Raw genomic sequence first — 24,796 nt, forward strand, 5'->3', positions numbered from 1 at the left:
AGGTGTGGTGGTCACTACACAGTAAGTTGGGATGGCCATCACAAATGCTGGATTCGCCTCTGCCCCTTGTGGAACGCTTCTGGAGGAAAGCTGGAGTGGTGATTGCCCAGAAGGAAAGCGAGATCTGTTTTCTGCATCTCCCACAGCAGAGTTGCCCCTTGCTCAGAGGGGCCTGATGGGTGGGGAAGCAGGCCCGCCATCCCCAGCCAGACCCTCACCAGCGCTGATGAAGAGGACCCAGGAAGAGATGAGGGGCATGACTGCCGGACCTCACATTACCAACCCCAACAGAGGACTCGCTTGTCTCTGACTCCTGGGCCTCCCCCCCTTTTCCTGTTCTGCAAGGCAGTTGGATGGTTGCCCCTACCAACCATTTCCCAGTGAGATGGTCATGAACTGGCCTCAGAAGGAAACAAAAGAGAAAAGGTAGTACTCTACCTTTGTACTCAAGAGTGGCTTGGAGCTAGGTGCTCTGGACAGCCCCCCACCCCCAAGTCCTGTCTCCTCAGTTTCTGGTCAACTTCCGAAGGGTCCCCTTATACTTGGTAAAATAAAATGAATCCCAAAACCCCGCCTGGGGCATCTCCCTCCACCCACTCTCCCCTTCACCCTCTCCTGGTCTACTTTTGTCTCCATCTTGCCTGCCCTGCGGGACCCTCCATGGGCCCACCACGGGGCCAGCCTGACACGGCTGCTCCTCCCCCATTTCTATTCAGCAGCAGCTCTTGTGTCCCCACCACGCTGGACCCTTCGGGCTCTCTTTCCTCCAAATCCTTTACTCCTTCCCCTTCCATCCATCATTCTGCATCTCCTTCCCTTTCTTCAGGCTCCTTTGTCACCCTCCTGAGGCCAGATCACCCCTCACAGTCTTCCTGGCCACCTCCCCCTAAGTCCCTTCTGGCCAGCCCAGGCACCTACTCACCCATGCTCCCTTCTCTGCACCTGCCCCCGTCATGGTGGCCCACTCTCCACTCACTCCCCACCTAGGAATTCATCTGAGTATATGGAAAGGCTATGCCCAGGGCCCACAGTCCATCTCAGGGGCCACCCACCTCTTTTTTTGTCCTCAGCTACTGACCAAAAATGGAGGTTGTAAGAGTCCCCTCTGTGTAAGATCTCTGCACAGTTCCTGGCCACGGTGTCTCAGGAAATTATAATACGGGAATTGAAAAAAAACAAAACAAAACTGGAAAGCTAAGTGCCCCACCTCTCAGGCTTTTAGATAAGCCACATAATGGCTAGGGTGGAGGCAGACAGGCCAAAGGTAAGAAACCAACCCTTCCCTCCTCCTGGATCCAGGGAGCAGGTGGGAGATAGATGACAGATATACACAGATGACAGATATACAGATGACACTGCACTGAGCGCGCACCGTAAAGACTCCTCCCCCTCCCGGCCGTGTGAGCCTCAGTAAGTCCTCTTCCCCGCCCACTCATGCTTATGGCCGGGAGAAGGAAGCAGGAAGATTCCTCTGAAGACACAAAGGCCAGGAGGAGATGCAGCCCTCCAAGGCAAGGAAGAGAAGTGAAACAGGGCAGGAATTCAGAGGAAAGGACTGGGCACCCCTTGGGACTCTGGCTTCTATATGAAGCCATTGCTGAACTGACCTCCTCCCTGGCCGTGTCACAAGCTATCCCTCTGCCAGCCCAGGCTGGCTGAAGCCCAGAGGTGTAAGTTCTGTCTGAGGACCAGCCAGGCGAAGTCCCAGAGCAAAATGCTGCTCTCTGGCCGGCTTGCTGCCTCTGCCAGTTCCCCGCCAGCCCCTCCAGCTTGCTCGGCTGAAGGCAGCAGGAAAAGCAGAGGTCCCAGGGGCCCTCCCACCATCCAGGCGGAGGGTCAGACTGATGCTCCACACTGCCCCCTCTCCGCCCCCTCCAGGAAGCAGAAGCCAAACTCAGGGGAAATAGGAACACACTGTCCTTTATTTGTGTTTCTCAGAATACTGTACAAAGGGAGTAAAAATCCTATTCACACTTTGCTTAGAAAGATTTTGAGGTCAAAGGTCCTTATGATACGTGGGGCGGGGGTTGGGGGACCAGGACACAGGAAACAGGGCCAGTGACGCCACCACCGCCGCTGCCACCGCTCCCTCGGCGCCCTGGCACCCGCACCTTCTCAGAAGTAACACGGACCCCAGTCAGGCTGGGGAGGGGAGAAGGCGGCTCCTTCCCGCCCCTGCAGGTCACTCCCGGCGCCTGCCGCTGTCCCGCTTGAGAGGGACCGTGCGGGACTCTGCAGCCCACCAAACCCGTTTGGAGGGGGCCCGATGGCCCCAAAGGTGCATGCCACACGAGAGGCCCCGCCCCGGCGCAGTCTGCACAAGGTTACTGGGTGAAGGGCTGCAGAAGGGCCCCACCGGTCATCATTTCTGTCCCATGTCCCCGCGGCCCTCACGCCACTGCAGAGACGGGTGTCAAACTGGACCTGTGCTTAAGATGACGCACAGGCCCCTTCCACCCATCTCCACCCCCTCGTGCCAACCCAGGAGCTTCAAACCCCTAGCAGCCTCCCTTCCCGTTACCCCCACCATGCTGTGGGTAAGTGACCCTCCAAGCCTGCCCCCTTCCCCGACCACTTCCCAAAGCATGAGGTTGGGTCTGTTCCCCCCTCCACCCCCCGCATCTTACACGAACCCCCGCTGCTCTGCGGCCCCGTTCTTTTCAGTCTCAATTCACCCTCCCCACCCCTGCCCCCAGCCCCCTCCCCACCTCCACCAGGAGGCCTGCAGCCCTGGCCCCCCACCTCTGGGACCAGGCCATGCACACTCAGCCCCACCCCCCACATCTCCTTACCCTCCCCACCCGCACCTAGTACCCCGGGCGGGAGGGCTGTACGGGAGCTGTCTGACTTGAATTAGACAATTCTCTACCCAGAGGGATGAGGCGCTCTCACACAACTGCTTTCGTATATAGAAGCACACACTAAGTGTCATCCTAAAGACTTAAGAATTAAAGTGAAACAAACTAGAAGCTGTACCGTTCCCTCTGCCCTGCTCACGGGGGTTAAAGTGCTTTAGCAGGCCAAGGAGGCGCAAGCGAGCAGGGGGGCTTCCCTGGCCTCTTGTCCCAACCTCATAGGTCTGTGTTCAGCCCAGGAGCCCAGCCCATTCCAGGAGCACCCCCATGAGGCAAAAGGAAAAGATCAAAAAAATCAGAAGGGGTCAGAGCCCCAGGGGGGCCCACCCCAAACTACTTCAAGTCTGCTACTGCGGGAAGTGAGGGGGAAACTAGGGCCCAGAGGCTCAACCCACATCTCTGGCGGTACCCAGCGGCTCCTTCTGTCTTCAGCATCACAGCACAGGCTTCCACCCCTCCCCTGCCATCCCAGGCAGGGGACGGGGCTGCACCCTCAGTACTTATTGATTCCAAAAATCCGGACTCCGTGGAGCTGGGGCAGCTTGGGGATGAGCACGCTCATCAAGGACACGGTGTTGAGGATGAAGTGGATCTGGTCGTACTTGGTGTAGAAGCTGGTGAGGAAGTACCTGGGTGGGGAAGGTAGGTTGGGGGCAGGTGTAAGACTCTGTTTGGAAGACGCCTTTCTCCCTCACTCCCCGGTCGGGGGAGGCAGATTCCTGACAGCCGAGGAGTTATGGGAAAGACCCCCCCAGAACAGAAGTAGGGTGGCAGGATCCGCGCAGCTAAAGAAGCCCCTGCTGACCCAGTCCCCTTGCTCTACCCCAAGCCCATGGGCCAAACTCACTGGAAGGAAGAAGGCCCCAACCGAGGAAAGACGGGACCGGGGAGGCACAACCTGAGCCCAGCGTAAGACCCAGGAACATCCCAACTTTCCTTCCTTTGCTCATTCCTACGCCAAGAGCCACAGCTGGTGAGGGGTTTAAGCCTCGCAGGGCCCCAGGGTCCCCCAGGCCTTGGCCTTCCTGCTGGCGTCCCCCTCTCCCCAAGGCACTCACAGCACGATGGGTGTGATGGTCAGGAACTTCCGAGATGCCGTGAACTGGACTCCATAGTCCATCTGCTCCCAGTGGGTTAGCAGCCTCGCCTTGCCCTGGTCTGGGGTCTCAAAGGGGGTCCCCTTCACCGTGTGCAGGAAGATGTACATGCCCTGGAGGGAGGGGCCTTTGTGAGAGGACGCAAAAGGCCAAAGGCCCTCCAGCTCAGCTCCTCCGCCCCAGTCACAGACGTGGGATCCTGGTGACCTGGAGCCCCCTCCGCTGGGCAGGGGGATGCGGGCTGGAGGTCAGGTGGGAGGAGCTGGCAGCCTGGCCAGAAAATAAGGGGACCCACCGGGTGAGAGGGCAGGCCTGGCATGAGGAGAACTCCCGGGGAGCTGTCAGCCACAGAACCAGCATGGAGACGCCACCCCTCCAGCCCAGGGCTAGGTTCCCTGTGCCTGCCAGCTGGCAGGGGGCAAGCAGACGGGAAGGAACGAGGCCCCTGCTTGCCCACCAGAAGAATACCAGGGAGCAAGCAGGTAGTGAGGGAGCAGAGAGGAGCAAGAGGAAAAGACGCTCTGAGATCCTAACCCGGGAAAGAGGCATTTCGGCCCCAGGCTCGGACCTGGGTCCTCTGGCCTCTTTAGGGCCCTTAGTTCAGCTCTCCGTAGCCCATCTCCCAGGTCCACAGGTCACCCCATCCTAGAGGTGTGGACATATCTGCAGATTTTCTTCCAATAAAGAGGAGTGGGGCAGAAGAAGAGGGTGGGGTCTGGCCCCTGGTGACACGTGCCGTCAGCATGTCACCCCGACGTCTGGCCCACGTCTGGCGGGCTCCCATCCTCCTCAGCCCCGCCAAGGGCAGGCAGCAACAGGTCCTCACCATGTTGTGGATGAGGTTGGTGAGGGTCCACACGACGGGGACGCTCACAAAGGGGATGCTGAGCAGCACGACGTGGAGAAGCCCGATGGCCAGCACGTAGGAAAGCCAGATGCCACGGCTGTTCATCACCCGCGTGTTGGGGTTCACCTCGCTGTGCGCCGTTCCCACATTCATCCTGCTGCCCCTCTCCTGCCACTGCTCTGCAAACAAGCAGCACAGGTGAGACAGGTCACACCACTTCCCCTGCCCTCTCACACCCTCCGAATCCTGCAGGGAAGGAGGCTCTGCTCTCCCCAAGAACCCCAAGCAGGTCTACCATGTTGACTCTCAAGCGAGGAGGCCAGAGAAAGTCCATGTAGACTTAACTCTATTCATTTCTCACTGCTGGGTTGGGATAAACACCAGGCTGCTCCGCACATAGTCCAATCAGGACAGTGCCCTTCCAGGCACTGGGGCTGCCTGGGTAGATAGGTCATCAAGAGGCATCGAGGGCTTCCCTGATGGCGCAGTGGTTGAGAGTCCGCCTGCCGATGCAGGGGACACGGGTTCGTGCCCCGGTCCGGGAGGATCCCACATGCCGCGGAGCGGCTGGGCCCGTGAGCCATGGCCGCTGAGCCTGCACGTCCGGAGCCTGCGCTCCACAACGGGAGAGGCCACGGCGGTGGGAGGTCCGTGTACCGCAAAAAAAAAAAAAGAGGCATCGAGCCCCAGAGTAAAGAAACCACTGCCCATCCCGCAATCTCACCCTCCAGAGGGCCCCCTTCCCACAAAGCCCAGGGGAGGGGAGAAGAGGCCTGTGCCCTAAGGATCACTCAGCATAACCCCTGCTGGACTCCGTCTTGCTGAGGGTCTGATATAAGACATCTCCACCCCTGAGCCCCTCCCATTAGAAGGAATAAAAGGAGATGAGAACAGTCAGTAGTGGATAAAATATTTGGGGGTCATTGCTTCTACCCATCTCCCCTAATTCTCCAATCCTGGGTCTGACTGGCAGGGTAGAAAGAGAGGGAAAGGGAAGAAAAAAGAAAACAGACTAGAGACAAACTTTGCCCAGACCTGGAAGCTGCCTTCTTGGTGACACAAAACAACCCATCCAGATGTTTTATCCATTTGGCAGCCACTCAGGCTAACCCTCGTGATGCCACCCATTTTGCTGCCAAACTACCAGGGCCCTTTTCCCCACCAGAGGAGAGGCAAGGAGAGAGAACATAGCCAACATCTAGAGCTCCCACGGGTGGCTGGAGCCCACATCAACATACCTCTCCCAGGGATTCAAAACCACACCTGTGGCCTCTCTCCTGTCCCCCCGCTTTTCTCTCTGCCCACCCATCCTCACCTGGGCCTCCTTCCCCAGCACCTGTTTCCAGGTGTAAGTTAGCACCATGCCTTCCCCTGCCCAGCTCTAAGGGCAGAAGCCCTGCAGCAGGAGGAACCAGGAGGGCTGCCCTTGATGCCCATGAAACAATGCAGCCCAGCTGCATTCCTGGATGCAGGTAAGGAGGGGAACAAGCAGCCCCGTGTCCAGAAATCAGCTGTCCCCAGATCCCTGAGGGCCCTGTGACCAGCAGGAGGTGGGGACAGATGGCACCTTTGTACTGGCTCTCCTCCTTAGTTGAGGGAAGATCCTGCCTGATAAAGAGCCTAAGGTCATCACCATGATAACAGCCCCATCTTTCCTGGGGATACAGAAAGGGGTCTCAGATGGGGGCATCCTGGAAGTGCCCAGAAGGTCACCTCCCTCACCCTGCTGCAACAAACCCCCTCAGAATCAGCTGCCCTCTATCTCTGGCTAGGATTACAGAGTCCTCCTGCACAGGAGCCAATTCTCAAGAATCAGTTCCCTACTTCCAGGATAATGGGAACAGGTTTCCTCCTTTCAGATGGCTCCAAGCTTAAAGACCTCAGGGGAAATGTGACCCACAACACACTTTCCCAACATACAAACATACATGAGATGGCCCAGGGTGCATCCAAAAGTAGCGATGCTCCTGCGGCCCACCAGCTCAACTCATTAGGCTGGATCACTGGGCCTAAGAGAAACCCAAGGAACTAGAAAACCAGGAGTGGCTCAGGTGTTTACCTTCCCAGGGCCTTAGGGCTTCAGTTACCCTAACAGAGCTCCTGGGATACCTACTGCACAAAAGCCTCCACCTGGTGGATAGGGGGGTCGGGGAGACTGGCTAGGAAGTGAGGGCTCTGAAGGACTTCATTACTGACGAAGGAGAGAGAAAGAATTCCCCAAGTCGACCAGAAACTGCTGCCCCTCCCCACTTCTCCCTAACCTAGACCTACAAGGGTGTAGGAGTAGCTAGACCTCTAGCCCTCCCTAGTGTTTTGTCCGGGAGTGCTAAGAGCCTTGCTGAGTTCCAGATCATCCTACACCCCTTTCTGGCTGTATCAGGGCCTGATGAGTCTAGGAGGAGCCCAGACCTCTGACTTAAATGACGCCCTGGGAAGCTTCTTCCTGAAACCTGAACACTAAGTGCCCTGAGAGCAAAACATCTCAGGAGCCCACCCCCCCAAAACAGCCCCCCCCAAAAAAGAAAAAAACAGAAGAGGTCAACAAACTAAGAAAAAGACTGGCAGCAAGAAGCACTCTTGAGACTTTTGTGTGACTAAGGGTACGTATCACCTCTGCTAGTGAAATAACCAACTGCCCCTGGCCCAGAAGGGGCGAAATGGAGAGAAGAAGCTGTTGGAGACAGAGTAGGCGCACAGCAGCTGAGCCTGAAAAGTTCTGCTGCCACAGCTGGCAGCTGGCAGGTGGCTGCCTGTGTCAGTCCCTGATGTGGTTTCACAACCTGCCTCAAACCAGAGCCTGCAGCAACTTTGTTCTGTTAACTACTTTCTTGCTGGTAACTCTTTGCTACTCCTTCCCTCCCTTCCCCTCTGGCTCTGTATACAAATATCTCCGTCTAGCCGATCTGTCAGACACCTAAGCCGAGGCCACAGACCAGCAGCCAGGTGAGCACTTCCTAATCTCTCCCCCACGTAAGGGCAGCAAATCTTTCGCCTTCTGGGTAGAGGAGCACAAAGCATCCGAGCCTGCAACCTGGACCCCAACGGGGAGTCCCTGGCGGCACGCCACAGTGCCATTTTCATTCCGCCCACCCCGCAACCAGCAGGGCCACTGTCTTTCACCTCGCAGCTCCGGCTCTGCCTCCCGGACTCGGGGTGGCGGTGGGAATGGAAAAACGGCAAGTACAGGAGGGAACCCACACTAGCACGGGGAGAGGGTGAAGCGAGGAGGCGGAGTTCTCACTATTGTTGGGGTTTTCTGAGTGGGACTTCAAGCCGAAGTGGGGGGCCTCCGCCCCGTTCCCCAGCCTGGGACCTCGCACTCGGAGCCTGGCCCGGTCCGGAGCCCCACCCCCACCCCCACGCGTTCACCCAGCCCTGGAAGCGAACAAACCTTTATCCCCGAAGCCCAGCCTCTCCCCGCCCCCCACCCCCAGACCGAGCACTCCTCCTCTACGCCCCATCCCGGGCCTCCCGCCCGCACTTTCCCCTTTGGGCATCCCTTCGACTGATGCACGCCCCCCGCCCCCCGCTCGGCTGATGCACCCCCTCCACCTCCGCTCACTCTGTCCCGGTCCCCTCCAGCCACGGGCGCCTCCCCAGCAGCCCCCACCTCCTTTCCCGTCCCGCCTCTAGCCCCAGGAGGCTCCCGGTTTGGCCACTCCGAGGCCGCCCGTCCGAACTCACCGTGCGCGGCCGGAGCTCGAGGCCCGGGAGGGGTGCCCGGGGGCGAGGGCCGTTGCTGCTCCAGCAGCTGTAATAAGCCGCGGCGGCAGCCACCCCGCTGGCAGCTCCGGCCGAATCAGCGCCCCGCGCCGGCCCCCATTACGTCACCGACCAGCGCCGGCCCGCCCGCCGCCTCCTGGGAGTTGTAGTTTTTTTTTTTTCTTTTAACCCCTGCTCCAGCCCAGGCCTCGCTGGGGCCGCACGGAGCTTTCAATAGCAAGAGAAACAAAGATCAGATGGTATCGCTTTGGCGCATAGCAATGCCTGTTTCGGCGTCTGCGCGCTGCATGTGGGGTTTACTCTTGCCCGGTTTTGCTGGCAAGGAAACTTGGAGTTTTAAGGAGCTTGCCACAGCCCCCGGCTGGGTCCCCCCAGAAATTCTGACCTCAAGTCAGAGCTTTTCATCTACACCTCGCTGCGTCTGCCCTGGCCCTCCAGAAATCGACTGGCTCAGCCGGTGCTGGGCCCTCCTGGAAGCGGGTTTTTCACAACGTTGCTTAGGATGAGAGTCTGGAGGGCAGAGAACACAGTCCACAGCCTGTCTGCTCCTCAGTTACACCTGACCGAGGCTGGCCTGGGCCAGGTCACATCCTCGGCCTCCCCACATTAGAAGTTGGAAGAGGACTTGGGAAGACGACCTGATGAATAGCCAAGACCCTGAGTCCCAGCCCGTGGGCAGCTGTTTGGCTTTGGGTGGGAGGCTCTCGGATTTGCACTTTTCACCTCTGCATGCTCTAAAGGCAAGGGCACAGATCTGCCTGTCTGGTAGACTTAGCAGGCACTGCTTCACTAGCGGTGTCACCCTGGGCAAATAACTTATCTTAATCTCCAATTCCATACCTGTGAAAACCTACCTCCGAGGTTGTGGGAATTCAAAAGAATGTATGTATAGCAACAGTTGCGTGGTAGGAAGCTACTGCTGTAAGAGCTTGAACTAAATGGCTCTTGAGGCCTCCTGGGTCACTCCCACTCTCCCTGTCACCAAGAGTGCCTTGTTTGAGGAGTTTCCACTCCCCCAACCCAGGTTCTAAGTCCACTCTATGCACAACAGGGCTGGAATAGCAGGATCAGGTGATGTCATGACACGCCAATCTGACTGGCTGTAAACACACACTGAAGGTGAGGGGACAAAAAGGAGAATGCTGGCCCAGCGAACCTGGGGAGCACTCATTTGTGACCTCACCCACCCGTCCCCAAGGCGGCTGCCAGGGAACAGCTGTCCCAAAGCAGGAGTGGGGCCCCCAGAGGCACCTAGTGGGCACCAAGCAGGTGGATATCTGAACCACTCAGGGCAGGAGAAGAGGCAGCTTCTCAAATATTTCCAGGGCCAGTAGCCCAAGAGCACTCAGCCCAAGACCTAAATAGTCACCCCAGAGTCTGAGAAATTTTTGCCTGTGCCTTACAGAAGTTCCTGATGGTTGGGAGAGGCCGCTTTCCTTACAGTCAGCCTTGTGAAGAAATAAGCAAAAACCGAGTGTTGTCCTTTCCTTAGAAGCCTCCCTGGTATTGAGGCAAAAAAAAAAAAAAATGTCTCTTATTTTTCCCGAAGTGAGCCTACTTGTCTCCTTCGACTTTTCTCTGGGACTCTTCCGTCTTCCCCGAAGTTGATCAAGCTCTCTGATCTTTGCCAGTTTCCTCACTCTCTGTGAAGTTCAGTGACCCAGACTGGATCCACGTCTCAAATAAGGGTCTGACTAATGCATAGTCTTAACAGAAAGATTATTGGATGTGCCATGCCCTATTAATAGCTCCTGTTATCAAGGGTTTGTTTTGTTGGGTTTTTTTTTTTTTCACAATGGGAATGAACAGAGTACTGACTCACTCTAGGTTTGTGGTAAATTGTGGATCACTTTCTGCTTAATTTAGCCTGAGTCCCTGTCATCATCTTTCTCCTCTAGCTCTCTGCCTTCATAATTATCATGTCTTCACCAAACATCCTTCAGCCTTGAATAGGCCTAAGTACTTAGAATGAGTGACAGCACTCTTGTGTGGTGCTGGGGATGCATAACCCCTTGGACAAACACTTGGTGATCTGTGCCAAGAGGCTGAACAGTTGTTCAGGCCTCAGAGCCATGATTCCATTTCTGGTAACATATTCTAAGGAAGTACGTACCATGCACTATGTGTGAAGATCTTTATTCCAGCATTAGTTATAACAATGGAAAACTGAAAGCAACCCAAATGCCCAAGAAAAAAATAATCATACTATATCCATTGGGTGGCATAGTAGGAAGCCATATAGTAAGCAGTATAGGAAAATGTTTGCTAAATTAGGTGAAAAAATCAGGATACAAAATAGGAAGAGCTGGGAGTTCCCTGGCGGCTCAGTGTTTAGGACTTGGGGCTCTCACTGCCATGGGCCCAGGTTCAATCTCTGGTCAGGGAACTAAGATCCCACAAGCCCTGCCCCACAGCATGAACAACAACAACAACAAAAATAGCCTGAGCATTCTCCAGGGGTGCAGTCAGCAAAACAAACACAATTCCCTCATTAACAAATAAATTGGAAGAAAAAAAGGAAAGGGAGAGACTTACACTTAAAAGAAATTAAGCAATCTGTCAACCAAAAGCCTTATCTGGGTCCTCATTCAAGGAAACCAACTTTTAAAAATATATATATTTTATTAAATTATTGAGGAAATTTGAATACTAACTATTCAAATTGATGATCTTAATGAAATATACATTTTAAGGCATGATATGGTACTGTGGTAATTTTTCCAATAAAAAACTTCGGGCTTCCCTGGTGGCGCAATGGTTAAGAGTCCACCTGCCAGTGCAGGGGACACGGGTTTGAGGCCTGGTCCGGGAAGATCCCACATGCTGTGGAGCAGCTAAGCCCATGAGCCACAACTACTGAGTCCGTGAGCCACAACTACTGAGCCCGCGTGCCGCACTATTGAAACCCCTGTGCTTAGAGCCCGTGCTCCACAAGGGAAGCCACCGCAATGAGAAGCCTGCGCATCACAACGAAGAGCGGCGCCCACTCACCGCAACTGGAGAGAGCCTGCACACAGCAGCGAAGACCCAATGCAGTCAAAAATAAAATAAATACATTAAAAAATAATAATAATATAATTAATTAATTAATTAATTTAAAAACCTCCTTATCTTTTGGAGATAAATACTAAAATACGTGTGGATGAAATGATATGATGACTGGATTTGCTTCAAAATAATATGGGCTGGGGATGGGGGAAGGGAATAAAAGAAACAAGTTGGGCCATGAGGTGATAATTAGTGAAACTGGGGGAGGGGAACATGAGATTCCTTATATTATTTTCTCTGCTTTTTTGTGTTCGAAATTGTCCATAATAAGTTTTTATAAACCTGCATATGCATTAACAATTATGATGAGACAAAATAGAGTAACACTGGTAAGATCCTGGCCCCAGACTGCCAGGGTTCAACTCCCATCTCCTGTAGTTACCAGCTGTGTGACCTTAGGCAAGTCACTGAACCTCTCTGTGCTGCAGTTCCTAAAAATGGAGGATGTTGATGACCATGGTGATACCCACCTCATGTTGCTGTGAAGATTAAATGGGTTATTAAGTGTGAAGCATTTAGAACACTTCCTGGCACATAGTGAGTACTCTATATATGTATCAACTTTTGTTAATCCGTTCCACATTTGAGTGATATTTGAGCATCTACTTTACTAGGCTGTGGAAATTCAATAAAATAAAAACAGATCTTGTGTTAGGATGGAGGGGTTGGGAGTGATCTTTTTCATTCTCTGGTTTCAAACTTTGTGTAATGTGAGATTATTCGTTTTAAATTTTTTATGAAAACTGTTTGTGTTTTTAAAACGGAGTGAGTCAACTTTGCAAGCTCTCCCTGCCCTCTGGGAGCTCCTTAGTGTGCTCAAGTAGACGTGTTCCCAGCCTTGGGGTATTTCCATCTGGCAGGGTGGTGTGGCCTCTGCTTGCCATAGATACACTGTGTGGGCCAAGATAGCAAACACGGGCAGGGTAATAAGCTGGGAGTACATTCCTGGGGTGATGGTAGTGGTGGGAAGTGAGGAGGTGGGGCCTCAAGAAACAGACCCCCTTCCTCTGACACCTGGGGGAATGAATGGCACCCCTCCATTCTTACCACCTCCTACTCTGCTCCAATTCATTCCTACCCTGCCCTCCGGCTCCCCCCACCTCACCTCCCCGCTTCCCGAAGGGGAGGTTTTGAGGTCACACCCAGAGCAAGTGCGAGGAAGCAAGGAGCTGTTTATTTCATTGGCAGTTGCTTTTATTTGGGTGGGGGTACCCTGGGCATGTAGTGGCAGCGGAAGGGAGGGGGCAGTGATGCTGAGCAGACAGAGCACTGAGTGAGAGCTACCAAGCTGATGAGAAACAGGAGGAGGTGCTGGGATGGGCAGCATTGCCAGTGGGCAACCCGCTCTCCTCCCCTCGCCCAGCCCTGTGTTTAGCTATTTTGGGGCCGCAGAGGGAAAGAGCCAAGCCTGCCAGGCCTCCAGGGCCAGAACGAAGCCCAGAGAACCAGAACCTCCCTCTGGGAACCAAGAGCAGGCTGTTCTTTAGGGACCCCTCAATCTGCATATTCTCGGATACAGAAAATTGAGATTTTCTCTCATGAAATAAAAACAGTTTAGAAAACTGTAAATCTTACAGATCAAAAGGGCAATGGATATAAAAACAGTAGCTTCAGGAAAAGCTCCCCTCGCATCCTTCCAGTCGCATTACTACCCCTAGCAGGCCCCACCTCTTTAGAAATTCTGGGCGGTCACTGCCCCGGATCAGCTTCCTCCTCTTCCTAACACAGCTCCTCCTTCAGGGACAATCACAGCCAACATTATTAGCGTTTGCTGTGTTCCAGGCACTGGGCAAAGGCTTTTACATATGTAAGCTCTCTTAATCTTTAAAACGCCCCTGCAAAGTAGGTATTTTTGTTATCTCCACTTTACAAATGAGGAAACTGCCGTACAGTGAGTTTAAATATTTTGCCGTGGGTCACACAACTAGGAGGGGCATTTCTCCCAAAACTCAATCCTGGACACAAACACTCCTCCAACCATGTGTCCCTCATATTTCCACAGGTGCCTTGTAAAGACTTCTCTCCTGGGCTTCCCTGGTGGCGCAGTGGTTGAGAATCTGCCTGCTAATGCAGGGGACACGGGTTCAAGCCTTGGTCTGGGAGGATCCCACATGCCGCGGAGCAACTGGGCCCGTGAGCCACAACTACTGAGCCTGCGCGTCTGGAGCCTGTGCTCCGCAACGAGAGGCCGCGATAGTGAGAGGCCCGCACACCACGATGAAGAGTGGCCCCCACTTGCCACAACTAGAGAAAGCCCTCCCACAGAAACAAAGACCCAACCCAGTCAAAAATTTAAAAATAAGTAAGTAAATAAATAAATAATATTTTTTAAAAAAAGACTTCTCTCCTACACTGAGGGTGCTGTATTTAAGTTACCTGTTACACATCCGCTTCCCCTGGAGGCTGCTTGCTTCATATTTCTTACTCATATCTGCATTTCCTGCATATACTGAGTCTTCAGTAAACATTACCTGAGGGAGGTAATAGACCCATACATCCCAAACTACAGTCACACCAAGCCCCTAACCAGTCTCAGAACACACCTTACTCTTTCTTGCTCTTGTCTCAGCCTACAATGCCTTTTCCATCTGGTAGACTCCTACTTGTCCCACAAGGCCACCCCTCACCTGTCACCTTCTCTGTGAAGCCTTCCCCAACTGTCCAAACAGAATCCACTGCTTCTCCTCTAGGCTCCTCTGACGCCTGCAAATACCTCAACTAGAGCCCACCCCTAGGCTATCAGGGGGCTGTGTTTGTGCTCGCATCCATCTTCACCATTGTCTGGGGGCTGTTCTACTTCTCTCTGCATCCCCAATGCCTAAGAAGCCCAGGAGGTGTGTGTTGAACAAATGAGAGAGTACATCGGAGGATGGGAGCAAGAGGTGTATACACCCTTGTCAGTTTCCGCAAGGAACAGGAATGGCAGAGGCCTTTGCTGCCCCTCCAGCCCACACTGCCTAGGAGACTGGCGTTAGATGGGTCCCTGGCTGACATGATGGGTAAAGTAGCCAGCTCTCCTGCTTTCCTTTTGACCCCCCTCTAACCATGCTGGATCTGGGAGCTTCCAACATCAGGCAGATAGGGTCCTAGAAGCCTGCTGAACTTCCTTCCAAGGTCACATCTTTGGGGCATGGAGTTACTCCCCTTGGAGGAAGGAGTTGTGACTCAGTCCGCCCAGGCTGGGGGCCTGAAGGACCTACTTTCCAGGCCCTGACATGCCTCAGCCTCTTCCCTGTCCCACCATCATAGAAACATTGAACATCAGGTTGGCAGGGATCTCAGAGGCCATGAGGTCCAGAGAATCGAAGGCCCAAGGGAATTAGGAAGGGATGTGCACAGTGGCACAAACGTCTGATGATCTTGGGCTCCTCCAGGCATAGCTCCTTCAGTCCCATGCTCTGGCGTCCACCCAGGCCCTCATCACCTCCCACCTGGACTGTTGCAGTAACTGGTCTCTCTTCCACCAGTATATCCCCCACACAGCCAGCAACGTGATCCAAATATCAAAGGTAATTTTAAAACCCTTCCATCAGGCTTCCCTGGTGGCACAGAGCCCATGCTCCGCAACAGGAGAAGCCACTGCAGTGAGAAGCCTGCACGCAGCAACAAAGACCCAATGCAGCCCAAAATAAATAAATAAATAAATTAATTAATTAATTTAAAAAAAAAAAAACCTTCAATCCATCAGCCATGGAACCAAGTCCTAAATCTTACATGGTGTATAAGACCACAGGGATTGGTCCCTTTCCACTTTAACTGCAGCCTTTGACACCACCCCTTCTGCTCTACTGTCTAGGAGAAGCCAAGCCTTCTGATGCTCCCTTGACCCTGCACATACTCTGCTGCTTCACCTGATGAACTGAGCCTTAAAGACCCAGCTCAAGCGCTACTCCTTGGTAAAGCCTTCCCTAATACCCTGGAAAAGTTAGTGTACCAGGTAGGAATGCTCTCAGTTAAAAGCAACAGAAAACCCAAGCAAAGGAATTTTTGTGACCCTAGGTTGCCATCAGAATCTCTTAAGGATCTTTAAAAAGTCCCATCACTGTACACATGCCAGATCAATTTAATCAGAATCTCTGAGGTGGAGCCAGGCATCTGTAATTTTCAAAACCTCCCATATTCGAATGTGCGGCCAAGTTGAGAAGCACTGAATGAAGCAGGAGATTATTTTCCTCACATAGTGAGTCCAGAGGTAGGCGGTTGCCTGTGTCGGTGGAGCGGCTCAGCAATATCCAGGCCAGTGTCTCAGTGATACTGTTCACCTTTCCTTTCGGCTTTGCTGCCTCAAGGTCACAAAAGACTGTAGTTGACCCTTCATGTTCAAAGCCTGAAGAAAGCTGTACGGAGAAGGGGAGGGCCCAAACCATCCTCTTTTATGAGCAAATCAAAGGCTGTCCTAGAAACCCCTTTAGCAGACTTCTGTTTAGACGTCATTGACCACAGTGGACCACACCCAGCTGCCAAGGTGGCTGGGAAAGTGGACGAGATTTCTGACAAACTGAGAGGACCAATCAGCTCTGTCATGAGGGACAGAGCACACTGCTACTCCCAAAACAGTGTGTGTTATCAAGGAAGGAGCTTGGGAATGGATACTGAAGGGTGGCAGAATACACCACCCTAGGGGCTTCCCTGGCGGCGCAGTGGTTAAGAAGCCGCCTGCCAATGCAGGGGACACGGGCTCGAGCCCTGGTCGGGGAAGACCCCACACCCTGCGGAGCAACTAAACCCGTGCGCTACAACTACTGCAAGCCGCATCTAGAGCCCGTGCTCCACAACAAGAAAAGCCACTGCAGTGGCAAGCCCACACGCAGCAACAAAGAGTAGCCCCCGCTTGCCGTAACTAGAGAAAAGCCCACACGTGCAGCAACGAAGACCCAACGCAGCCAAAAGTAAAATAAATTTATAAAAAGAAAAATACACCACCTCAAAATATGCCACTTGGGCTTAAGGATTATTTTGAGCAGATGCAAGAAGAGCATTCTAATCACCCCTTTTCTTCCAGAAAACAGGAGACCAAACCCCCATGTGAAAGATGCCCTCCCTGTATGGGGAGAAAAGAAACATTCTTCAATGGAGAATCAAAGCCAAGAGAATTCTGTACAAACAAGCCTTGTTAAAATAGTTTTTCCCTTCCTTTAAGCTCCCCATATATTTTAGTCACTTCGCTACAATCACTGCTCTTTTTTCAACCTAGTGTAAAAGTATTAATGCTTTACCATTCCCTAGGTCTTCATTTCCTTATGAGGGCTCCTGTGTCATTAATATAAATTTTTTAAAAAAAATTTTAATTGAAGTATAGTTGATTTTTTTTTTTTTTTTTGGCCATGCCACACACCTTGCAGGATCTGAGTTCCCCGACCAGGGATGGGACCCGGGGCCCCTGCAGTGGAAACGCAGAGTCCTAACCACTGGACCGCCAGGGAAGTCCCATTGAAGTCAAGTTGATTTACAGCATTTCAGGTGCACAGCAAAGTGAATCAGTTACACACACAGTAGGACTTTACAGTAGGACCTTGTTGTTTATCTTTTTTGTATATAGTAGTGTGTATCTGTTAATCCCAAATCCCCAATTTATCCCTCCCCCTCCAAGACATATAAATGTGTACGCTTTTCTACTGTTCATCTGTTTTATGGTTTAATATGTTTTAATATGTTTTTAATATGTTTTAATTCCCAGGCCCACCTGAAAAGCCCTAACTGGGTAGAGGTAAAAATGTCGCCCCCCACCACCCACCCCCGACAACACCAGCAGATTCTGCCACAGTGACTTAACCTCTCTCTGGGCTTCACACATTGGTTCTGGCAGACTTCACATTAAAGGCACTGTGCAGACGTGTGTCCACACGTCCATGTCTCCCACTAGACTGGAAGTTCTTTTTTATTTTTTTCTTTCAAAATGGCACCATACTGTTTTATTTCAGCCCTCCAACAACATAAAGAGGTAACAACTTCTGATGCCATGCAACTAACAATAAAGGAACGAAAAAAGTATTTTATTTTATATTTTATTGGAGTATAATTGCTTTACAATGTTGTGTTAGTTTCTGCTGTAGAACAAAGTGAATCAGCTATATGTATATATATATATATATATATATATATATATATATATATATCCCCTCCCTCTTGGACCTCCCTCCTCCCACCCCACCCCTCTAGGTCATCACAGAACATCGAGCTGAGCTCCCTGTGCTATACAGCAGCTTCCCACTAGCTATCTATTTGACACATGGTAGTATATATATGTCAATGCTACTCTCTCAATTCATCCCACCCTCACCATCACCCCCTGTGTCCACAAGGCCATTCTCTACATCTGCATCTCTTTTCCTGCCCCGCAAATAAGTTCATCCGTACCATTTTTCTAGGTTCCACATCTATGCGTTAATATACGATATTTGTTTTTCTCTTTCTGACTTACTGCACTCTGTATGACAGACTCTAGATTCGTCCACATCACTACAAATGACCCAACTTCATTCCTTTCTATGGCTGAGTAATAAGGGAACGAAAAAAATATTAACAACAAAAACACAGCCTTTGAAAGGTTGCTCACAGCAGTTGGTTAGCAGCACTGGCAAATATTTCTGGCCAACGGCTTCCAACAAGAGGGGTCTGAACGAACCCCCTCATCTCAGCAAAAGAGCTCCCACCTCCTCCCTCGATTTTTTTACACACTCTGCATCACAAGTGCCACACCACTACACTCACCAGACGTTTGTAATTCACATCTTAAAACATGTAACTGCATGTTGTGCGTAATCGCAACAAAAAACTGAAAACAAAACAGTGTGGCAGAAAAGTAAACAAATCCAGTGTTTCCAGTAAGGCATCAGGGAATCACTGCTGGCTGCGTCCTTCATTTCACCAGTTTAAAGAAAAGTTTGATTTACATCTCTCAGCAAACCCAACATTCAGAAGCTTAACCAGCAGCCTCAAGTTAAAAGTTTAAAAGACAGTCCTCCTTTCTTTTGGTAAATGGTTCATATACAACATGAAATCAAGCTCTACTTTATGAAAAAAACTGAGTATTTTTAACAGCAAAAATATATATGTTTGTATTTCTCTTTTTAAAAAAGACATTTAATAACAATAAGTCAGAGGACAGGATTTAACCCTCAACTCCCCACCCTGCCAAGCTGTCTACATGGCACAGATACATTAAGGCAAAGGCTCCTGGAGAGGCATGTCCGCCTCGGCAGTGGGCTGGGGACGTGAGGGGAACACACTCCGCTCCTGCAGGGCTCCTTTAGAAAGCCTTCTCCCGGGCTTCCCTGGTGGCGCAGTGGTTGAGAGTCCGCCTGCCGATGCAGGGGACACGGGTTCGTGCCCCGATCCCGGAAGATCCCACATGCCGCGGAGCGGCTGGGCCCGCGAGCCATGGCCGCGGAGCCTGTGTGTCCGGAGCCTGTGCTCCGCAACGGGAGAGGCCACAGCAGTGAGAGGCCCGCGTACAGCAAAAAAAAAAAAAAAAAAAAGAAAGCCTTCTCCCTCATGTTCACCAAGCCATCCTGCATCCCGAAGTAGACCCTCTCCGCCATGCTGATGAACAGGCCCGTGTCCACCACACCTGGGATCATTTTGATAGCCGTGTTCACTTCACTCCATTTGTGGACCCCGTCAAACTTCCAGTCCAGGATAAAATTCCCATTACAGTAAGTCCCCTACATACGAACCTTCAAGTTGCGAACTTTCAAAGATGCGAACGTGCATTCACATGTCCAATCACGCAAGTTAGTTCATGTGTCTGGCGTACATTGTCACATGTGTGCATCCTCAGCAAGTTGTTGTACTTTTGTGTACTTTACTGTACAGTACTGTTGCTATGCAACATGAGGAGGTCTTACTAATGAAGACCTGGTGGAATTGGAGGCCCAGAGAAAGGACAAAGAGAGACAAGAGGAGGAAGTAACTAAAGAACCGAAGAGATTCAGGATGCAAGAAATGACAAGGGGGTTTTCTCTATTTGAGGAGGCACTGTTAGGTTTTGAAGCACAGGACGCGAACGTAGAAGGGTTCACGAAGGTTGCAGCTGCCGTTCAGGATGCGATCCAGTGCTACAGTGTCATCTATGATGAGAAAAAAAGAGCTGCTACCCAGACATCACTGGATCGTTGTTTCAAGAGGGTCGATAGAATTGAATCCAGCAAGGAACCAGAACCTGTGCCATCGACATCAGGCATGAGAGAAATGGCAGCTTGCCCTCCGTCTCCTACTGCTGACGACCCTTCAGCTCTACCGTTTCCCACCTCCTCTCCCCCTCCTCCAGTCAGTAACTCTTCTTGACTGTTCACTCGATGCAGCCCCTGTAGGCCAGCTGTTGTACTGTACTACTGTACTTTTCAAGGTACTGTACTGTAAGATTAAAAATGTTTTCTTTAATTTTTGTGTTTGTTTTTTACGTATTATTTGTATGAAAGGATTATAAACCTATTACAATACAGTACTATATAGCCGATTGTGTTAATTGGTACCTAGGCTAACTTTGTTGGACTTATGAACAAATTGGACATATGAATGCGTACTCAGAACGGAACTCATTCGCATGTAGGGGATTCACTGTTATCCATCACCAAGGGATCTGCCTTGTTGATGGCCATTCGAAGTTCAATCATGCCCCCAAACTTCTGGGTCACAGCTCGGCTCACTGGGACATAGGCCATCGGGATGACCCTGATGGGCGTTCCCCTTGTGCCACTGATTCCCTGAGGTTCTTTGAATCTTTCCTGAAATCGGTGATCACGATGAAGCAACTGGCATTGCTAGCCACAATTTTCTCCTGAGTCAGGCAGCCTCTACTGCCCTTGACGAGATTGAGATCAACATCTTCCTCATCAGCACCATCGATGGTGAGGTCAGTCTCTGGGTGTCGGTCCAGGTCACCGAGAGTTCAGCCATACTGCAGGATGAGCTGACGGGCCTGGAAGGAAGTGGGAATACAGACGGGGTTCAGATTCTCTTGTTTCACCCTTTCAGCTATTTGCTGCACAGCGTGGACAACTGTAGAACCACTCCCAATTTCCAGCACTTGGTTATTCTTCACGTGGTTCTCCACCGCTGCGCGGCCTGCCAGCTTCTCGGCCTCTTCAGCCTTGGACATGATGGAGGGGGCCAGGCAGATGCTGTTAGCATCCCCGCCGCCAGTACTTGTCTAGACCAGCAGTTCTTAACTCAGGCTGCACATCAGAAATACCTGGGGAGCTTTTTAACATACACCAGCGCCTAGACCCCATCCACAGAGATTTTAACTAAATTGGCCCAGGTAAACCCAAGCATATCTAGTTTTAGAAGCTCCCCCAAGTGATTCTAATGTGCAAACTGGGCGATCCACTGGGTTAACCACAGCCATCTGAGACCCTCAGAACAGGGGCTGAATCTCGAGCGCAGTACGACTTATAACATGGGGCTCACGGGAAACCCTCACTGAACGAACGGATGAGTGAATGAATGGCAGGGAAGAACTTCTGCTCCAACCCTGTCAACCCCCAGTCTGCACCGTGCACCGTCCTGAGTGTGGTTCCTCCCTCCTCTCTGTTCTCCCTTCTCTACTGAGCGCTGCACTTAACCACCCTCAGTGGACCACGTCCATGAGCCAGCTGGACCCTCCTAGGTGAGCAGACTTCCTACTTCTCCAGCAGCTGCTGTGCTGGCCACCCCAGTCCCACTCTTTCCTGGTAGCTGGCCTAGTCGGAGAAGGAGATAACTCACCTCTTGTGCCTTAGTTAAAGCCCCTGCCCAGTATGACGGGAGAGCAGTGGGAGGGGTAGGCTTCCATGTGCTTCCTCTTCCGCATTCAGGCCCAATCCCAAAATGGACTCCCAAGTATTCAGTGGCAGAGTGCCTGGCCTAACTAACAAGCAACCACAGACAAAATGTTCACTTCTCCTGCCCAGGTGTAAAAAATGTGTCTTATCTGATTCCTTGGACAAACGGGAGTCTGAGAAATGACCCTGTTGATGTCACCAGAATGAGTCAGTGGTAAATACATGCCCAGAGATAACATCATCCAGTATCCTACCCTCTGATTCTGGCTTCCATCTCGCATCTGAAATTGCTCGTTCAAAGGTCACCTACAGGGCCAGCTTCAGCAGCCTGCAACCTGTGCAGTCCCACAGGGCCTCACACCCTGCATTCAGAAGGGCCCTGCACCTGGTTTCACGATGTGCTGTTTGTTGTTGCCGTCTTGAAATTCTTAACAGTTTTGAACAAAGGCGCCCCACATTTTCATTTTGCACTGGGCCCTCACTTCTTGTCCGATCCTGGTCAGCCATAGTCTCTTACAAAATCCAGCAAGGTTTTCCTTCTCAGAAAGGTCTCCATAGCGTATGACCTCAGTCTCCTTTGTGCAAATCTCTGTGACACCCAGTCTTCTGTTCCCTTCCTTTACATTAAGAAAGGGTGGGGTTGGGCTTCCCTGGTGGCGCAGTGGTTGAGAGTCCACCTGCCGATGCAGGGGACACGGGTTCGTGACCCGGTCCGGGAAGATCCCACATGCCGCGGAGCGGCTGGGCCCGTGAGCCATGGCTGCTGAGCCTGTGCGTCTGGAGCCTGTGCTCCGCAACGGGAGAGGCCACAACAGTGAGAGACCCGCGTACCAAAAAAAAAGAAAAAAAGAAAAGAAAGGGTGGTGTGATGGGGTGGCATGGCTGCAAATGATGGTAGGGCTCAAAAGGCCCTGGGGAATAAGTCGTACAAGCCCTCCTTGGCTCCCGGGCCTGAAGGAGAGTTAACAGTACCAACTTGGGAGCTCAAGGCCCCAGCAAACGTAAGAGAATCTGAGTCAGCTCCAATCCAGAACAGAAAATCAGCGTGAAAACTTGTAGATGACCGTATTGGACTTCAGAAACCTTGAAGAACCCCTTCCAACTCCTTGAGGGGCCGTCTACCAACAGTGCAGAGAACTAACGCAGTGCCCCCTGCCAGGCAAGGAGATCGGGCACCCTGCGAGGAGCCAGGAGATGAGGTCCTCTGCAGAGAGAGAGACAAGTTTCCCAAGGAAAAGGCTGAGGAAAGTTTGTTCACCATGGAAGAAGGTGCACGGTAGGAGGGCAGAAGGGGAGTATGGAGCTGAAGGGAGATGAGCTCAGGGGACCGTGGATGTGAGAGGGGGCCCACCCCAGTTCTGCCCCCCAGGCCTGCCAAGCAGGGATCCTTCTGCTCAGCCAGGCTCTGGGCACAGGGCAGAGGTTCTAAGAGGCCGAGTTTCAGCCCCGGCTGGGAGAGGAAGGATGGAGGATAGTATGTCAAGGCCTTGGAAGGGGAGCCTGAGGCAGGGAATGGAATTGGGGCCCAGTCTTCCCAAGGCAGAGTTCATCAGGGTCCGGGATCTGCCCTCTCTTGGCGTCGCCTGGCCAGGCCATGGCTCAGGTATCTGACACCTGGGGCCTGGAGTCACATGCCAGGAAACCCAACACTCTTGGGCCCCAGCCCCCAACTTCCAGCAGCTACAAGCAAGCTCGTAAGGCTTCTGGAGGAGGAAGCGGGTCTCCAGAGCCGAGCAGCAGGGAGGCTACTTCCGGGGAGACGGCAGCACAGGAGAAGGCTCTCCCACCAGCAGGGGTGAGAGGCTGGGAGGAGGAAGGAGAGGACAGGGAGGAAGAGTGGGACGGAGAGGAGAAAGCCGGGATGGGCGGGGGGCTGACGTTCCGGGAGAAAGGGTGACCGGGTACAGGAGCCGGGGCCTGAATCACCTAGCCTAGCTGGATGCTGCAAAGCCCTGTTGCTGATCGGGCCCTCTGGTGCCTACCTGGCCCACCTGGCAGCCATCCAGGTAGGTTGGCAGGAAAAGCCTGTACACCAATGAAGGAAATCAATACATGAGCAGAAGCAGACACCGAGAAGCCCCCAGACACAGAATGACCAATAGGGCTCTGGACCAAGAGACTTCATAGATTAGCCTTCCAGAATCAAAGAGACTCTAGAAGAGTCTCAGGCCCAGGGGACCCTCTACCCAAAGGGCCCAATAAGGAGTCTTGGACCCCAAAGAAGCAAAAAAGCCACCCAGGCCTGAGAGAGCTCCCAAAGGAGAGGCCCCGGCCCAAAAGGAATCACAGGGGGACTTCAGGAAGAGAATGCTGGCCGTGGGAATGGAATTCTCTTGATTCATTCTTCATTTATGGGGCTTTTTCTTCCCCAGATCCTACTCCACTCCAGGACTATGCCAATCTGTGGCCATGCTCCCACCAGCTGGTCACCTCCTGTCCCTGCTGCTGGTGATAGGCACAAGGGGTACTGTGCCCAGCCCCCGGCTGGCTCCCCAGGGCTGCTACGTGGCAGAAGAAGCTGGGGAGCAGACATTCCGCTGCAGCCAGGCAGGCCTGAGGGCTGTGCCCACCGGCATCCCTAACGACACCCGCAAGCTCTACCTGGATGCCAACCGGCTGGCGTCCGTGCCGGCTGGGGCCTTCCAGCACCTGTCTGTCCTGGAGGAGCTGGATCTATCCCATAATGTCCTTGCCCACCTCTCAGGGGCCGCTTTCCAGGGCCTGGAGGGCACGCTGCGCCACCTCGACCTCTCTGCCAATCAGCTGGCCTCGGTGCCCGTGGAGGCCTTTGTGGGGCTGCAGATCCAAGTGAACCTGTCTGCCAACCCGTGGCGCTGCGACTGTGCCCTCCAGGAGGTGCTTCGGCGGGTGAGGCTGGCACCGGGCACTGGGACGGGCATCGTCTGTGGCCCGGGAGCCCGATCAGACCTCGTGGGGCAGGAGTTCCTGCCGCTGGTCGAGGAGGAAGAGCTGTGTGGGACGGGGCGGGGCGGGGCCCGGCACAGCACCGACGTGGCCCTGCTGGTCACCATGGGGGGCTGGCTGGTGCTGGTGGTGGCTTATCTGGCCCAGTACGTGTGGCAGAACCGGGATGGGACCCGACGTCCCCTCAAGCGGGCCCCCGCGCTGCCTGTGCACTCTGAGGACTCCTCTACCCTCAGCACAGGGGTCTGATGACCAGGGCTGCTCTTCCGGCCCTGCACCCCACACCCCTGTTCCTACGCCTTCTCCTCTCCTCCGACCCCTTCTGCCTCCTCTGCAGCCCCTGCCCATCCCCCAATTCCACCTCCTTCCTCCTCTGTCTCCCCGAAACACCTGATCTCTCTCACTCCACCAACACCATCTTTGGTGCCTGGGAGTTTTGATGCCGACTCTGGGTCTGGATTGTGCTAGACTCAGAGACCCAGAGCTTCTGAGTCCACAGTGATGGGGGGACCCCAGAACAGAGAATGAAGGTAGATG

At 52.9% G+C, this 24,796-nt stretch overlaps 2 protein-coding genes and 1 pseudogene across 3 annotated transcripts; 1 reads left to right on the forward strand and 2 right to left on the reverse strand.

Annotated features, from left to right (window-relative positions):
- Window positions 1-2,728: 2,728 nt before the first annotated feature.
- Window positions 2,729-8,585, reverse strand: ORMDL3 (ORMDL sphingolipid biosynthesis regulator 3). 2 transcript variants are annotated; one of them, XM_060081433.1, is made up of 4 exons: window positions 8,484-8,585; window positions 4,779-4,973; window positions 3,914-4,065; window positions 2,729-3,484 (listed from the first exon to the last, which is right to left on the reverse strand). In XM_060081433.1, the coding sequence occupies exons 2-4, from the start codon at window positions 4,950-4,952 to the stop codon at window positions 3,349-3,351; spliced, it is 462 nt and encodes a 153-aa protein (XP_059937416.1). In that variant the 5' UTR covers window positions 4,953-4,973; window positions 8,484-8,585; the 3' UTR covers window positions 2,729-3,348. The 2 variants fall into 2 exon arrangements, with proteins under 2 accessions (XP_059937416.1, XP_059937415.1); XM_060081432.1 differs by having other exon boundaries at window positions 2,730-3,484; window positions 4,779-4,978.
- Window positions 8,586-8,972: 387 nt separating this feature from the next.
- Window positions 8,973-20,715, reverse strand: LOC132478505 (ribose-5-phosphate isomerase-like; annotated as a pseudogene).
- A 2,926-nt stretch (window positions 20,716-23,641) lies between these two features.
- LRRC3C (leucine rich repeat containing 3C) lies at window positions 23,642-24,508 on the forward strand. Its single transcript, XM_060080414.1, is given in 1 exon segment — window positions 23,642-24,508. A coding segment is annotated over 1 exon segment (867 nt).
- Window positions 24,509-24,796: the final 288 nt, after the last annotated feature.

Source organism: Mesoplodon densirostris, chromosome 18 (genome assembly GCF_025265405.1).
Source record: "Mesoplodon densirostris isolate mMesDen1 chromosome 18, mMesDen1 primary haplotype, whole genome shotgun sequence".
Taxonomy (NCBI): Eukaryota; Metazoa; Chordata; class Mammalia; order Artiodactyla; family Ziphiidae; genus Mesoplodon; species Mesoplodon densirostris.